Here is a 17792-nt window from a genome sequence, read left to right on the forward strand (position 1 = left end):
TTTTACAAGGACTGAAAACAGGGATTTACAAAGTAAAGGGTCTGTCAGCATTCTAAGCCCACCAGCATGAAACTATATACTAAGAGTAGCAGCCTTCCACTGTAAAATTACTAATTTTAGTAATACAGTACATTAAACATGCCATTTGAGATATATGCCAACCTAAACTGCCACATATGGCATATCTTTCTTATTATCACAGTTTGTGTTTTCATATCCAGAGTCATTCTAGTTCTTAAACAAGATGTCAAATATACCAATTTAGCTAAAAACGTGATAAAGCTTTCAGAGGAACATACCTTTCCTTAAACAAAATAGGTATACACTTCAGAAGAAATTTAAAATATTACTGTAAAGAAAATATGGCTGGAAGTTTCTAGTTTAGAAGATGTTTGTAAATGCAAAATAGAATATAATTTCAAAGACAGAATTCATAAAAGATGTTCCATTTAAATAAACGTTACTTTGAAACAATTCACAACCCAAAATTCTTCAAAATTTTTCTCAAAGAGAATTGTACTACCTCTGCAAAAAATGTATGCAGTTGTCTTACCTATATTATTTATCCCTTTTAAGAACAAGTCATGATATCATACCATGATATGTGTATCAATTTGAAGGCAGAGATTTTGCTTATGCTTCCTTTTTGTATTGAATTCAACTTTGAGTTATACGACTGGTATTACTGAATTATGAATAGCACTTAAATAAAGATTACACAGTGAATATTTCCATTTCAAATCCCCATCTGGTGCTTAATGTCACTTCAGCTGTTCAATTCTTTAATGTTTCTCTACACAACTAGCCAATGATTTCACAAATCAGTATAAAACGCTAGATAGATTTTTAATCTCATTTTCTAAATGGAAACACAGTGCCATATTTTTCAGTCTTTTTTAAATTAATCTGATTTTGATCGAGTATCGATTAACAGTGACTCCTTTAGGAAATAAATATCAATGATGGAGAATCCTGCTGAATCTCAATAATCATGTGAAACTCCAAATAAAATAATTACATAACAGAAAATCCATTTACAATGAATAAGAAGTTTCAGTTTTTATTTTCATTGACCAATGTCTCTCTCATATACCAAAACTTTAGTGTTGGAACGACATCAAATTCACACATTAAAAAAAATGTATATGCTGTGTAAATCACGAATTTTCATCAAATTAAAAATGAATAGATCTGTTCATCACATATTAAGAGAGCTAAAATGGCCTACGTATTCATGTAATTTAAGAAATGAGAAAAATTGTATCAGATATATGATTCAAAAACAAACTAGTAAAAGAAACCAAGTCGCTAATTTTAATTGTGTCTGCACAGACAACAAGGTATGTAAAAGTGAATAAATGTCAAAAACATACTTCTCTCCACACTATTCCTGAGTACAGCAAAACATTCTTCACTGGATTTTGTCCTTCACTAGGTTCCCACGCTTTTCTTTTACACTTGGCACATAACTGCTTAATAAAACACAACTATCGTATTTCTTAACATCTCTTTTTCCGTATTTCTAGTTGCCTCACCTTTCCCTTAGTCTTTTCCTTTGTAAACAAAGTAGTCTTCTCTTTAATTCTACTTACATTGGTAAGCAGAAAGTCACATTCCTCAGTCTACTACTCAGCTCTACTTTTAGATAATTAAGGCAATCCTCCTCCAAAGTACAACTATTAACTTTTATACAAATACATGCATAAATTTTAATTTCAGTACCATTGTGGGTCATTTTATAGACACAACAGAGGTATTTTTTCTTTAAAATAAATCTTGCTAATAATAGCAGTTTTCAAACAAGTTCTTATCTTTTTCACATGTAATACATTCTCTCTTGTCTCTAAAAATATCTATAGTATCTCCCTATCCCCACTTTCCCCCCAGCAACATCCACTTTTTACCTAGTAATACCAAACTACTTTTGGATCCCTGAATAGGACAGGAATTTTCATATCTACCTAAATATACACTGTGTCTCTGCTTCAAATGACCTTCCACTCTTGCCCAACAAGCAAATTAAAATTCAACACTCAAAACCCCCCTCCTCTTTGAAGTTTTCTTTGAAGTCCACCTTCTCCCTGCAAGATCTGGTCGCGGACAGAGGTAGTTTCAACTTGTAGACACCTTTCTACCATTATACATTTATTAAAATTTATTATAACCAGGTATTTATCTTTCTTGTGTCTTACTGCTCTCTTTCTTGAGAATAAGATCTTCAGAGCATTGTATACCTAGTTCTAACCCCAAGAGGTAGTATAGTAGCAAAGTACAATCCCATGGTAGTAGCAAAGGAAGCACCAGGTAAAGAAACACTACAATAGAATTATTTTAGCCCACTATTCTGCACCAGCTTTTAAAAAAATAAAGAGAATTTATAAAAATGTAGAGGACTAAGTATAAGACTAGATTTATCTACTAAATCTTAGATGTTTCTTGGTTCATTGTAGCAAAACTCAATGTACTAATACAATAAAAACATTAGTATTTCATGGATTTCTCTAAATTTTAACTGTTTAAAAAGTAAAAGACTAAAGAAGCCCAAATTTGATAACTTTCCTATAATTTTATTTTCAAATAAAGTAACACATACTAACACCTTGATATTCTAGACAAACTCTAAGCAAATAAATTCTGCTCTACTATGTAACTGGTATACTTTTTTCTTTCACAAATGAGAAAATTAAATAGTCTAGCTTCTAAAAGTCATAATGTATTTATACATGTTAACTTCCCCTCTACAGGTGAAGATATTAAAATACAATTAAAATAATCATATTTTTAATAATGTAACTTTAGTGGTTAATAAACTTTGATTTTCAGGATATCTCAAGAAAAGTCATCAACAGGATGTTCCTTAGTGAACAAGTAGACATGTGGCAGCAAAAAAACCATAATGCGACGTAACTCTAAAATCTTGTAATATAGGTATTTCAAATCACTTTTATTAATAAATGTTAATTAAGCTCATGTTGGTTAAGTCAGAATATTTTTATTAATTATCTACATTTTGGAAATGGCGTTTAAGTACTCCATAATACTGGCTTTACAGTTTCCTTCACAAAGGACAACATGCTAAATACAAAGCAAAACTCCCTTCTCTCACTCTACTCTTCTTTTTTAATACCTGGCCCATACTTGTGTTAACACTTCTATGGCCATTTGTTTGTTTAAATTTTTGAACTCATTTGTTCACTTATCTGAAATACGGGTTTTACATATACACACCACCCCGCATTCAAGGTAAATTGGATATATAATGAAAATTTAAAGATAAACTGCCCACTATCCATTGTACTCACACTTCACAGAAGAAGCCTCAAATCAGTCATTTATTCATTCATACATTCTTTTAAATTTGAACTGCCACCTATGTTTACAGCACTGAGCGGTAAACTGAACATACAGCAACAGGCATGAAAGACAACATTAATTCCTTCATACCAATGAAGCTTAATTCAATTATTTAAATGACATAAGTAAAGGCTATCACAAAAGATTTTTCATTTTGGTTTAAAGCTGTGAAGAAAAAAAATTCCTCAAAAATCACACTAAGTACTTTTATATTTATGTTAGAAAGTAGTCCATAAGCTTACAACGCAAACATCATCAGAACTCGGAGAAGCAAACCAATGTAATGAAAAAGACAAAAAAGAGAAAATAGTGATGTTTTAAAATTAAAAATTATTGTATAATACATCTTCACCTTTACTTAAAATGCCTTACAACTAGCCTGTTGCTTATTTTTTAACCATAATATTTTTTTCTTTTTAAGCCAACTGTTATGAATACCCAGCCAAATATATAATACTTAAGAAAATTTTTATGAAAGACATAAAGATATAGAAAATATATATATATATCCTTGAAAACAGATTTTTGAATTAGAAAGTCTACACATTTTTTTAAAATCAAGGTCAATACTCTGTTAAACCAAAAACAAAAAATTTAGCTAAGGAACACTGGAAGCAAGCAAAAGAAAGAAGGGAAAGCAGGGGTGCCTGGGTGGCTCAGTTGGTTAAGCGTCCTACCTCTTGATTTTGGCTCAGGTCATGATCTCATGGTTCATGTGATCGTGCCCTGTGTCGGGCTCTGCTCTGACAGCATAGAGCCTGCTTGGGATTCTCTGTCTCTCTCTCTCTGTCTGTCTGTCTCTCTCTCTCTCTGCCCCACCCTCCACTCCCACTTTCTCTTAAGATAAACATTAAAAAAAAGAAAGAAAAAGAAAGCAAACATTGCAAATGAAGAAAAGTAACAAAGTGTAGAAATCAAATCACCCTGGAAATATTGACATCTTCAAACTACAATTAGAGAAAAAGAGACCAGGCTATATTCCAAGTAATATAACCTATCATAACTTTTTTTTTTTTTTTATGTGTGGTAGTGATAAAGAGAACCTGTATTTGACCCTTCAGTATAGCAAATCAACAACAAAAACTGTTCTAAAATAACTAACGTGCTTTCAACTTATTTAAAATAAGGGCGGGGGGAGGCACATTCATTTTAAAACTAGGAGAGAGAAAAATTAAAGAATTATTTCCTCAGAGAGTCATATCCAAAAAGGAAGGGAAAAAAGAGTGGAGCAAAACAGGAAGAGAAAGAAGTACCTACTAAAATTTGTACCACAAATTCAGAAAACATATTTAAAAGCTAAAGGATGATTATTGACATGCACCACTTATTATCTTCGTATCCTGGTTTGCTCAATGGTTAAATAGAGATTCTGGAAGAGATGAGATCTAAGATCCATTCCTTTCATCTGGTTCCACAATTCCATGATTTTTTCAGTCTCTTAAAATGGAAAGCCTCTCTGCTATTTCTAAGGGTCCTCAGTAAGTCTTTTGACAGAGATGCCATATAACAGAAAAAAATTTAACACAAAACTTAAGAAGACAAGAACAATTAAAGCGCAACTTTTTAGGAAAAAGTAAAACATATCCATAACCCTTTAACAAAGAAAAAATGCTTTGTAATAACTCTAAGTCGTGATGACCAAGGAGCTGCCTACACCTGGGCTCATAGGAAGCATCTGATAAATACACATAATAAACAAGAGAAAAGCTTCTAGACAGATTTCACACCAGGTTTTACTAAAAAGTACTTCCGTGACTTAAAAAAAACATAAATTAATCTTAGAAAAATTAAAATGCAGTTATACAAAGAATAATTAAGACTAAAAATGTGAATGATAAGCTCAATAGCCTCCAATACTAACTCCTTTAGAAACAAGTTATTTCAAGAATGAATGTAATCAGATGGAAAAGTTACAGTTCTTCTAAAATATTTAGTAACATAAAACAAAAATACATACCACATTCCTTTACTATATTCAGTGTTAATGAAATGCTCTGCCAATTCCTTCCTTTCTGCCCTTCCAATTCTTCCCCCCCAATTACTAGATCTTATAAAAAGTCACTGAATCTAATTCCTAGAGAAGCAGATTATTAACAATATAAATGAAAACTTTCTTCTTTAAGATAAAAATGATTTTTAAAAATTGAATCAACTGAGAGTCAGCATATATTATATCCTAAAGGGAATGCAGGATTTGAAGTCTTATTTTAATTAATAAGTACATTATGTGAAAATTTATCCTGCAAAACAATTACAGAGCCTTCAGTGTAAAACTGTTCTCAAAAACCTTTGAAAGAGAAAAGTTATTTCTCAAAACTTCAAAAAGTATGTTTAGTTTCATGAGGAAAGTAAAAAACACTACAGTCTAAAATTTAAAAATTACTGAGTTCAGAATAAAATTAATTGCAAATTACAAACATACTGAACATCAGTAGAACATAGAACAGGTCTTGAAATAAAAAATATATATATTAATTTTAAATATCAATTATTAAATAAAATTAGTTTAGGAATGGTAAAAAAATGGTTTATTTTCTATGCCAAATAATCTTACCTGAATCATTTTGCTGTTAAAAAACTCAAGATACTGATTTCATTTTTCATCTGGTCCTGTCAACGATGCTATGACAGGCCCTGCAGGAAGCAGCAAAAGATCAATGATGGAACGTAGATATTATATGTTTTCATGACCAAGTTTTGTTATGGGAAAGGATATCCATATAGTAGTTTGAAACTCAGGGAATACGGAAAATATCTCAAAAGCTCATCAGTGTATATAATATTCTTTCATTTTTACTTTGTAGTCTTAAATGTTTATTTTTATTCAGTTTTCTTTATCAAAAATTTAAAGGGCCACCTGGGTGGCTCAGTCAGTTAAGCATCCAACTTCGGCTCAGGTCATGATCTCAGGGTTTGTGAGTTCGAGCACCACATCAGGCTCCACGCTGGCAGTGCAGAGCCTGCTTGGGATTCTCTCTCTCTTCCTGTCTCTCTGCCTGTTCCCTGTGTGCACTCTTTCTCCCTCTCAAAAACAAATAAATTAAAAAAAAAAAAAAAAAAAACTTGAGTCGGTCAGTATAAAATTATACACATACATAAATATCCATAAAAATCAAATTCTAAAAAAAATTAAAAATGATGGTGCAGTATATATGTGGAATTTTAAAGAATCATTTCTATATTGATAAGAATTGGAAAGAAAACAAAGATCCAAGGTCTCAAAAATGGAAAGTCTTGACTGAAAAATAACATATGCTTAAAAGTACGGGAATGATTATATTAACTTCTAGTGATGATTATTTTAATCTTATTTCCCATGATTACTATAACTACCAATAAACTACTACTATACATAATTCAATTAAAATAAACTTTAAAAGATTTCTTATAAGCAGTAACTTCAGAATCCAATAGTTACTGGCAATACTGGTAAAAATTCCTTCAATAAAAGCATATAAGTTACAAAAAACTCTGTGCAAACTCCAAAACTTAATTCCTCTTTGGTAACTGACAGGTTATATTCAATGAAAACCAAAAAATTCAAATCAGTAAAAATGAGAGAAAAATCAAAACTATAAAACTCCTTCACAAGATTCCAAATATATTTTTTAATTCAGAATTATTTTAAAGTAATATAGCACTTGCCGTATTTAACTTAAAGGCGTTTTTACCTTGCAAGTTATTTTCCATTCAAGGGCCAATTAATAAACAGCACTGTGATTAGACACCTACAATAAGTGGGAACACTATTAGAAAATGTAAGAAACTTCTATATATGTCATGGAAGCATATTGTAAGTCAGTATTTCAAACAGATTAAGAAATTTCAAACAATAGAAATAAATGACAGATTAATTTTTTTTTGAGTTTTTATGCTATACCTGTCTTGTTTGTTGAAACACTTCAAAGCACTCAGCAAAGCTTGCTTGCCAAAGCCTCTAACACACTAAAATGATATAACTTAATTTTACATGGGTTATGTTTGAAAATAAACAAATGTTAAGCTACGATAATGATAATTAAAAAATTACAATGTACTTCCACTTGTTTTCTGCTCGTTTATGATTTGAAAACGTACTTGTGGAATATGTTAAGTTAAATACTTCTGACTTAAGATTATTTTCTTTCTATTTCTATACAACATCTTTTTACGTGTGTGGATTCTATCAGATTCATAGAAATCATTTTAGTTTCAAATATTTCCATATAAAAAAATGGAAAAGCCTATGCCATATCTTTTTAAGAACGAGACGAAGAAAATGGAAATTTCACCAACTCAGACACCAGGAAGTATCTGAAAAATACTGCTTCGTTTCTTGCATGTTGTGTTTTATACCATGACACTTCAGTCTCTGAGGGTCAGGTTAATTAAGCCCCATAGCAGCTGCAGTGCAATGTGAGACACACGCTGCTGCGGTTCCCACCAGTCCAGTCCAATTACCTGTAGTATTCCAGCACTGGACAAGTGACAACCAACCTCTTCTCTCTAGTCACTTGCTCCCACTGGTCTACTGATAAATGTTAGAACAAACTAACCTCTTTTTGGAAAAGACTGCAAGCTGAATGCACCTGCTGCAGGCTGCAATGATGAGTCCCAGAGAGATGTTTGTCAGTCAGATCTCTGCAGATGTTGTTTAACTTTATGCTAGAGCTGTATCCAAAGATGGAAATGAGATGGCAATCAAGCACAAATCTCCCACCCTTGTCCCCCCAATTTTATTTTGAAAAGCTGCACTTGCTCATAAAAGTGCTTTAAAACAACTCCGCTAAACTGAAAACAACTAAGACTAAACTCTATGGTAAAAAACAGTTTTATTAGGTACTGAATTTTAGGTAACAAGTGGCATAATTATGTTCAATAAATGTTATCTGTGTTATTTAGAAGCTTAAAAATTAATTTGCTTAAGCCAGAGCAAAACAAAACAAAATAGCTATAAAATAGACAAGTTTTTGATGGGTGTTTATTGCTCAGATTTTTAGTGATACCACATACTCCTTAGAGTTCCCAAGACACAGATTGTTTTTCCTCTTATATATTATACAAAACACCTTCCATACATAAATATTGAACTATTTCACTGGTTATATTCACTATGTTTAAACTCTTCTTGAAAGCTTTGGGGGGTGATATTTGCAAGGCAATATTGTTAGACATATTGAATTTCCTTACAACGTCACAAATTTAAATGAGCTATTTTTCCAAAATCCAGAAGGCTTCAAATAGCTAATATCAAAGTGACATTATACAATATAATTCATGAAAACATCAATACTTTAAATGATGTCCCACAACTTACTAAATCAATGATAGAAGATATAACATCACAATGAAAAAAAAATCAAATAAATAGAATACCTAAGACTTTTAGTGCTAATTCAATTTTTCTAAAAATCTTATGCTATAAAACATTTGTTTACAGGAGTTAAGTATCAAAACTATATCTTCAGACTCTACAATTTTAACATAGATTGTGCTATGCCAGTAACATTCCTTCATATGTTGAGATTTCCTGTTCCTTAAAATGAGAAAATATTAAAAATACAGCAAATTTCAGAGAGATACTAATGTCTAACTGAAAGATTATGGTTCCTCCTTCAACTAAGGGTATAGAGAGACAAAATATAACAACAGGTAATATGATAAATATAAATATTACAAGTTGAAGATTTAAAGAAAAGCACATTACATGCCAGCAACTCTTTGATCATACTAAAATCAAAGGGATAGCACAGTGTAATCATAACCATCATATTAAACTCAACAATACTAGAAATTACACTACTTTTATTTTTCCTTGTTACAATTTTATGTATCTACTAATTTTTCCTTAAAATACATACCAATAAATTTCTAAAATGCTTTGCATCTAAGATTAAAGAAAAGTGTTTGGACTGCAACTTTTAAAAGCTGGACAAAAGTATTCCCATTGTACTACCAACACCATAATTCTCTTCTTTCAATAATGTAAACAAAAGAAGTGATCTATTCTAAAACTTTATTAACTCATCTCATTTCCAAAAAAATGATCATTCTTATGTTATACAGTCTCGATCCTAAAGGTTAAATTGGCCACTGAATTTTCCCCATGTCAAAATTAAGGCAGTGTTGAGTACTTCCTTCACTAAAAGAAAAATGCACTTACATTCTTTTTCAAGACTTTTAAAAATTTAACACATAACTGGCTTGTGATTAACAAAAAAAATCACCCAAGTTGTGCAATGCTAAGATTACGATACAATAAATCTAGGGATATAAGTTCAAATTTTAACTTAAGGACCATAAAAGGAAATACTTTACATCAAATGTGATCCAGTTTTATAGCCATAAATACGAAGAAAGTGTAAGATACACACTAATATATGCTGCGATTACAGTGAAGTATTTCTGTTTGGTGGGTATAATGAAGATCTCTAGTGTCATACAATGGAATAACAATAGGTGCATTATGAAATGTTCTAAAATTTAAGGCACACATGAAAAAATATATTTTATAAATCCTTTACTATTCCCAACCAATAATGTATTCCATAAGTTTTGTGGATTATCTACCTGAACCATGCATTATTTTAACATATAAAATCAATCTATTTATTAACAAAACTAAACACATCTTCAGATGCCAAATAAAAGAATAAAAGAACACTATCGCCATTCTGAAAATGCATACAGTAATATATTCCCCAAAAATGAGAAAGCTGCTTTTTACTACAAGGCAACAACTTTAGTTAACCTAATTATAGAAAAGATATGTAAATAAATAGGCTGCTTTAATCAAGTAAGAAAAAAAGATATATTCATAAACCACAGATAATAACTAGTATCCTGTAAGATTTAGATTTCTAAAAAGATGAATTACACAGCAAAAGTATATCTACTCATACATCTTTTTTGATTACAGTAATTTAAAAAATTCATTTCACAATCCTCAATCTCCCCAAATTATTTTATTTACTATGCCATGCTGAAATACACAATATAATATACAGTTCTACAAATTCTAAATCACAGCAATTAATGCGCAAAAAATGTTTTGATTTCAACCATAAATATTAAAAATTACTCAGAAAGGCGAGGTTGTTTAAGATATTTTAAAGATACAAGCTGAGCAAAACACAAAAAACAAAAAACTTCACAAATATGATAAATATGAGTATGTTATATTGGCTATAGTAAAAACAATGGACATACATTTGAGTTGAAATTTGTTAAAATATCCCCAAAGTGTGTCTGTATACTGGCTTATACATCCTAAAGAAAGTCTGTGTTAAATACATCAGTATTTTAACTAAACCTTCCGAACACAATTACAATCTGTTTGAAACTTAGGTAATTTGAGAAAATCCATTAGGTTATACAACTAAAGTATACTTTTCCCCAAATACACTGTCTTACCAAACAAGAAATAGAAAGATTCTTGATGAAATAAACATCAGGCATGTTCACTCTAATAGAGTCATAAATACATATATGAAACACAAAAATGGGCTTCCAAATTACTGCATAATCCTGTAAGAACTCGGCGATAAGAAATCACAGTTTTATAATTTGGTTCATCTGAGATGAGCAGGTAAGTATCCCTTAAATATATCTGAGTACGAGAAGTTGAAAGTAGCTCAGAGGCTGTTATGTTGAAGAATACCAGGACCTTAGATAATTCCACAGGCTTGTGGTCAAGTGTGAACAGAAAGACTATTAAAATTGAAGTCTGTCAGAAGAAGAGAGATGTATCTGTCTGAACAGGGAATAATCCAGTAATACCATATTTAAATTAAAGTGTTCAGAATTAATACAACTTCTTATTAATTACAAGGCTTTACTTTATCCTTAAAATTAATTCCATAGCGTGTGCTTGGTTTCCACCTGTTACAGGCAGAGTATAAGCCTTCTTTTATCCAGACATTTCAAATCACATTTGATCAGGTTACGTCACTACACACACAAAATTTTGTTCAACGCATTCCAGTTTTCCATTTTTTCCAACGGATATTCTTGTTCTATATGAATAACGTGCTTCAAAACTATAAATAAAATAAGCAATTTCAATGTAATAAGAAAAAAATGTATAACTAAGTGGACTAAAAACAAAAGATCTAATTCTCGGTGCACCCTTTCAAACCCACTGAAAATAAACTATATTCAAATGAAAAGGCATTTAATTTACTATTTGGAATATCCTTGATAAACACCAATTTTCTGTAACATCCCTGCACATCTGATACCACCTCATGTATAATGCAAAAAAGCTATTTCATTTTCATCTATTGACAGTGAATTTAATTTACCATTGCAGCTCTTTTCCTAGAACTATCACGTTATTAATTCTGCAATCAAGCTCTTTTGAATGCTTTTATTTGTACTAAGGTTTTCACAATTCCACATTGATTTTTTTCATCATAATATACCTTTCAAACATATGAATGTGAATATGTTAGTAAACTTTCTTAATGCATAAGGAAAGTTTCAGAGACAAGGAAAGCCATCTACAAAACTACACTCACAGGAACAAACTTTGGAAGGACAGCATATCTAAGAGATTACATTTTAGCTTAATGTTTGTAGTGTTTACCAAATATACTACATTTAGTTTATACAACTAAGTGATATTTTCAACCATTCTAAAACCTTCTTATCTAGCATAATGGTCCATTTTCTCCCACCAATCAATTGGCTATGAAAAAGAAATCCTCTACTAAAGAATTCTACTGAAATTAGATCATTGAAAGCAAATGAGCTTTGTTTTTCTATGGGGGGGGGGGGGGAAGAAGCAGTATCAGTCCCCTCAACACTGAATAAATACTTTTTTATGGCCATGAAGACAAAATAACCAAAAAAAATGGCAGAAGCTACACCTGAGTAAAAGCAAATCAGTTAATGTTTTATCTAAGAGATATACTATTCAATTATGCAGATTATCCAATTATATTTAAAATCCATGAGTAGCAAAATGATAAAAAGAAAAAGATAAAACACAGAGAACTGTATAACACTTGAAATAAAAAACACACACTGAAAAGTACAAAAAAAATTATGCCACCTAGGAAACTTGCCATTTTCCAGTAGGTTATAGTACCACACAACTGTTATCAGATTTTAATCCAATACAGCTCTTCATAACACAAATTTTGAAGTATTACTTTACTCCTTACATAATAATATATTTCCTTGTCACAATTACACTAAAAACGCAGTATTTTAAAAATCTGAAGAGGCAGCACTTGTCCTCTTTACTTCACTCCAGGGCCAACAAACAAAGCAGTGAAGCAGAAAGAGGTACATAATGGATTTAGAAGTAAATGGTCCATTCTTTAAGAAGCCTTCCTACCCCCTCTTCTGAATTCACTCTAGACTAATTGTCATTACAATGATGTCTGAAAACTTCAAAAGAACCCTATTTCCTGATGCCAGCTGTCCATGTTTCTATCTTTAAATTTTAGAGTTTTTTCCTAATTAGAAAGAAGTATTTAGACATACCCAAAAGATGTTATCTCGTAATTGTTCTAAATCACAGACACAGTATATCGATTATAGAAACAAAATATAACCAAGAGTGGAAATATTCTTTAAAATTTTCCACAAATACAATATATAAATAAAGTCCATACTATTAAGAATTTCCTTCAATACAACATACAACACACGTAGATCTTCTCTTTATTTCCTTGGGGATTTATCAAACAATCTCTTCACCATTGCACCTACCTGGGTAAAAATCTTTGGACTTAGACAGCTTGATGGTGGCTCCAGTTTCTTTTTGCAACTGAACAATTGTCTGTCCTCCCTTCCCAATTATAGATCCAGCAGCATAACTAGGTATGAGAACCTTTAGAAAATACTGGCCGTCTTCTGAAAAATGCAAAGAAATATATTTGGTTAACATGGTAATTTTAAACTCTCTATCCCCTCTCCACCCTCAAGAGGGAAAAACAGCAATTAAAACATTGGGCATATAGCTGCAGGAAATATGGGGTTAATTTTTTTTTTTTTTTAAAGAACAAAAGTAAGCCAATTACACTGAAAAACAAATAGGTACAAACTGTTTTCTCATTTTGTAGGATTTATACTTTTAAACTTGGAATTAAAATCTAAACATGTTTTATTATTTTGCAGCACTGTAGAAACTGATGACTAAATTCCAGTTGTTATTCCAAACATGGAAGTCTTCCAATTCTATCTGTGGTTACTATGGTAAAATGAAATGAACTGACCCTTTAACAAAACTTCAGAGATTTATATGATGACAAACCTTCACTTACCATATTGCAATACAAATAAGTAAAAGGACTGTAAATAGTGATGAGCTATATTGGTTTGACATTAGCAAACACCTAAGGACTACAATCAGCCATTGCCTATATCTTACTTAAAGTATGCAAAACAAACATTTCTCCTACCAAATAATCCACCCAAACTGTAGGGTGTATTCCAAGTCTGCAATAACTGCCAGGAAATAACTCAAAGTGATGTGAACTGGCAAATCTAACTAATCCTGGTGTATTTCTTTAGCACTTCTTAGTCTACCATGATCTCGTTTAAGCTCATTAATTAAAGGACCTTAAGAAGAATTCTGCCAATACTAAAAAGCTTAGGAGTCATTTATATCAAATACACTTAAAAGTGACCAAACAGATTATGTTACTTCTCCAAAATAGCCACAGCTTTAAAAACAGAGGAAGTGGATGAACCAAGAAAGAGTGAAATGAAATGTTGTAGAAAATATAAAGCCAACTCCATAAACTTTAATTTCTGACAAACTGATCAAGTCTTAAATCGGAAACACCCCAGTAAATCCAGCTTATGTGAATAAACGTTCTAAATTTTGCGGGTGTGCCATTCGCAAGACCCCCATCCGCCTCTAATGTACATGCTGTAGATAAATTCACCTCTGCCTCGATGCATTGGGTGCATTGTTAAGATGACTCCAGTGCAAATGAAGAAGCGATACCGGTCCCGTTATAACTCATCTTCCCAGGAAGCGCAGGATGTTAAACTAACAAGTCACAGTACCAGACACCCCCACCCTCGTATGCACACCTCTGAAGACAAATCAATGAGATATTTGCAACGACAGTGTAAGTGCGGTAAGAGCATGCACTCATCAAGATTTTGCATACTACTTGTGGCCCAAAGCAAGGGGATGAAGAGGGAAAAACTCTCCGATGCCCCAATCATTTGCTATCCGCTACCCAAGTGCCATTTATTTATTTATTTTATCAGACTGTTAAATGCAGCGCGCATCTTCGAGCGGCCATCACCTCACTCGGGGGTCATCCTCCTCCTCTTTAACGGACCCCCTTGCCCAGGTCTAGGATATTTAAATGGTCAGTCTTTAGACCGATTAAATGGAAAGATAGGTCTATTCCGAAAAACCGGTCGCCATTTTGATGAATGATAAACAGAGAAATGGAAATGTGTCCGGGACGGCGAGGTGCGGGGCAGGTGCAGGGGAGGGGGCGCGGGGCAGGGGCGCGGGAGCCGCCGGGTTCGGGCTGGAGGTGTCCGGGCCGCGGGAGGGAGGGAGGCCGGCAGGAGGGAGGGAGGCAGGGGCGGGCGGCGGGGGATGGGGCCAGCGGGGAGGTGGAAGCGATACCCACCGCCCGTATTGGTCCTCTTGGTGCTGCCGGCTTCAGGGGGGGCTTCCAGCGGCCTTTTCCGCGAGTCCGGCGGGTCCAGGTCTATGGGAACCCCAGTGTGGGTCCCGTTCTGCTGGATGGGAGCTGCCGCCATCATGTTTGCAGTTCCTGCCGCTGCTACGGGGAGAAGGTTCTCCCTTTTGTTTTGGCTTTTTTTCTTTTTTTTTGCGTTTGGGGTTTCTTAAGGTTTTTTTTTTTTTTTTTTTTTTAATCGGATCAATAGAAATCTCTTTAGGAAAAAAAAGCAATGTTGCTGGTTTGTTCTCACTGGGGAGGGGGCAGGGCTGAGGAGCAGCTGCAGTGCAGTGTCAGAAAGGAGACAGGGGAATGGAGGGGGTGTGAGAGACGGAGGGTGAAAGAAGGAGAAGAAAGGAGAGAGGGGGAGAGAGTGAAGGGAGAGGGGCGAGTGAATGAGCGGGAGGAGGGGAGCGGGGAGGACGGGCAGAGGGAGTGGGAGAGCGCGAGGGCTGGCGGGGCGCGGGGAGAAGCCGAGGAGGAGGGGAGAGTGAGGGAAAGAGTGAATGAGCAGGAGGAGGGGAAGGAGGTGGATGCGGAGAGGAGCGAGCGGCGGAGGAGGGCAGGAGCCGGGAAGGAGCGCGGCGGTCCCCGCGCCGCGCTAGCGCTGCGCTCGCTCCCGCTGCTGGTGCTGCCGCCGCCGCCGCTGCCGGAGCGGTTCTGCCGTTGCCTGGGCTGCTCGGCGATGCTGCTGCTGCCGCCCGGTCTCGCTCATTATTTCTCCCGCTTGTAGGGGGGGCTGGCGGGGAGGGAGGGGGATGGCTGCGAGGGGAGGGTAGAGAGGGGTTGAGTTCGTAGACTCCCACACACTTCGCGCTCCGGTCCCTGCCTCTCAGCAGCGCCGCCGCCGCTGCCGCCTCCCAGCGCTGATGCCTCAGCCTGCGGGGGCGGAGGGGGCCCCGCCGGAGGCGGGGGCTCGGGGGGGGGGGGGGGGGGGGGGGGGGGGGGAGGCTGTGTGTATGCGCGTGCGTGTGTGCGCGCGGGCTAAGCGCGTGCGCGGGGGCGCGCGCAGGCGGCGGGGGAGGGGACGGGGGCTGGGGCGCTCCTGTGGGAAGGGAGGGGTGAAAGGTCGCCGGTCCCCGGCAACACGGCTCAGGCAAACGTAAGCGGCTTGTCGCAGAAACCAAGGGGTCCAAGAAACCCGCTAGGCTAGAAGGCGGGAAGCAGAGATTACTGACAGCCGTGCCAGCCAATAAAATGGGAATGTGAGAAAGGCTCTTCAGGCCCCTTCCCAATCAGGAAACTTGGGTATGAGAGGGAATGAAGGGGCGGGGTGGGATCTCGGTCAAGCCGGGGCTGGAGTGGCGACAATTTTGGCTAGTCTGAGAAGGGCATTCGAGTGACCGTTGACAACGGGTGAGACAGCGTCAAGGCTGAAGAAAGAACCTTAACTATATGCTTCCAGGACTTCTAGCTAGGTACATTAGTTTTTATTTTTAAGAGTTAGGTAAGAGACATCATCTTAACTCATCGGCGGTTTTCTACGGGGCGATTTCATAAAAAGAGTATTTATTGGTAGCACTGTGTAACATCGTTAGGGAACTTCTAGTGTCGCTCGCTGCCTTTAATCCTTTCGGGAGCAAGCCAGGATATAAATAAAGCTAGGTATGGGTCTTCCCCTCAGAGGCGCTGGTACGCAGACTAAAGACAGGCAACAGCTGAGTGTACACAAAACTAATTATTGAACTAAGTATGAATATAGGAATGAAACTCATTGCAATGTGCACAGCTTATGATTATACAGATCTTGGATATATAAGGAGTCTGAACATCAAGTGTACAAGGCTACAGAAAAAAAAATATCGTAGCTGCAATAGATTGAAAGTCTGAAAAGACTCAGTTTACAGATGAGTAAACTGATTCAGTGAAGTATTTTGCTCAAGGTCATCTATCAAGTTAGTTGTTTAATTAATCAGCGCGCTAGGAATTAGGGATAATGGAAACACATGGGCTCTGGAGCCCGAAATCTTGGTTTCACCTCCTTGCAGGCATGTTCTAAAAGTGTCTTGGGCAGATCCTTTAACATGTTGTCTGGTTATTAAGTGCTTTCCATGTGCCAAGGAATCATTTTACATGCGATGCTCTTTACATGCAGTGTATCATATAGTTATTACTGTACCTATTTTACGAGGCAGTTTAGGTTTAGAGACATGAATAATCCAAAGCCGCACAGGTATAAGCATTGTTGCAATAATTCAAACTCAGGCCTTCCTGATTTCAAAGTCTATCCTCTTGGAATATTGCAGGACACTAAAGCTTCAGTTCCTTCCACTGAAAGCAGGGGCTGTAACTCTGCTTCCCATAGGTCTTATGAGTCAAATGAGATAATGTATTGAAAGATGTGAAAAGGTATGAACATATTCGCTACATTTCTAGAACAAAGATGCTCCTTCCTTGTACTTTTCACTACAGCACTTCAACCTGAAAGATGCCTTTAGTAAAAGCTAGCATAATAAAGAACTTCACTGTAATTCTATGATATTCTAACCAAGAATATCTGCATGTCTGAGGCAATCACCAAAGCGAATAGAATAAAATTTAATTCCTGATTGAGGAGGGAATGAAAAAGAATACTAACCCTCCTCACAGCGTCCTTTATTTCAAGGAACATCTAGGAGGCTTTGGGATTTCTGGTGCTTTTTAAGTGATGAAAGGTAGATGATAGTCTGCTGAACAAGGGAAAAAATAGCATTTAGTTTGGGAATAAAAGTTTATCTGGAGTATGAAAAACACTTTGCCTCAAGTCAGAGAAGAAGAAATGCTGAGACCTCAAAGAAAGGGAAAGCAGGTAAG

General features: G+C 35.4%; 1 protein-coding gene across 5 annotated transcripts in view; it reads right to left on the reverse strand.

The window, feature by feature from the left end:
- NOVA1 (NOVA alternative splicing regulator 1) overlaps nt 1–15895 on the reverse strand; it is a 150502-nt gene extending 134607 nt beyond the window's left edge. Inside the window, exons 1-2 of one of the 5 annotated variants that reach the window (XM_043555948.1) lie at nt 14946–15895; nt 13054–13197 (exon numbers count right to left, since the gene is read on the reverse strand). In XM_043555948.1, coding sequence (XP_043411883.1) covers nt 13054–13197; nt 14946–15081 — 280 coding nt within the window. In that variant the 5' untranslated portion in view covers nt 15082–15895. Of the gene's footprint in view, nt 1–13053; nt 13198–14234; nt 14336–14945 lie in introns of those variants that run through there. The other 4 variants (XM_043555947.1, XM_043555950.1, XM_043555949.1 and 1 more) reach the window with 4 other exon arrangements.
- Nucleotides 15896–17792: the final 1897 nt, after the last annotated feature.

Source organism: Prionailurus bengalensis, chromosome B3 (assembly GCF_016509475.1).
Source record: "Prionailurus bengalensis isolate Pbe53 chromosome B3, Fcat_Pben_1.1_paternal_pri, whole genome shotgun sequence".
Taxonomy (NCBI): Eukaryota; Metazoa; Chordata; class Mammalia; order Carnivora; family Felidae; genus Prionailurus; species Prionailurus bengalensis.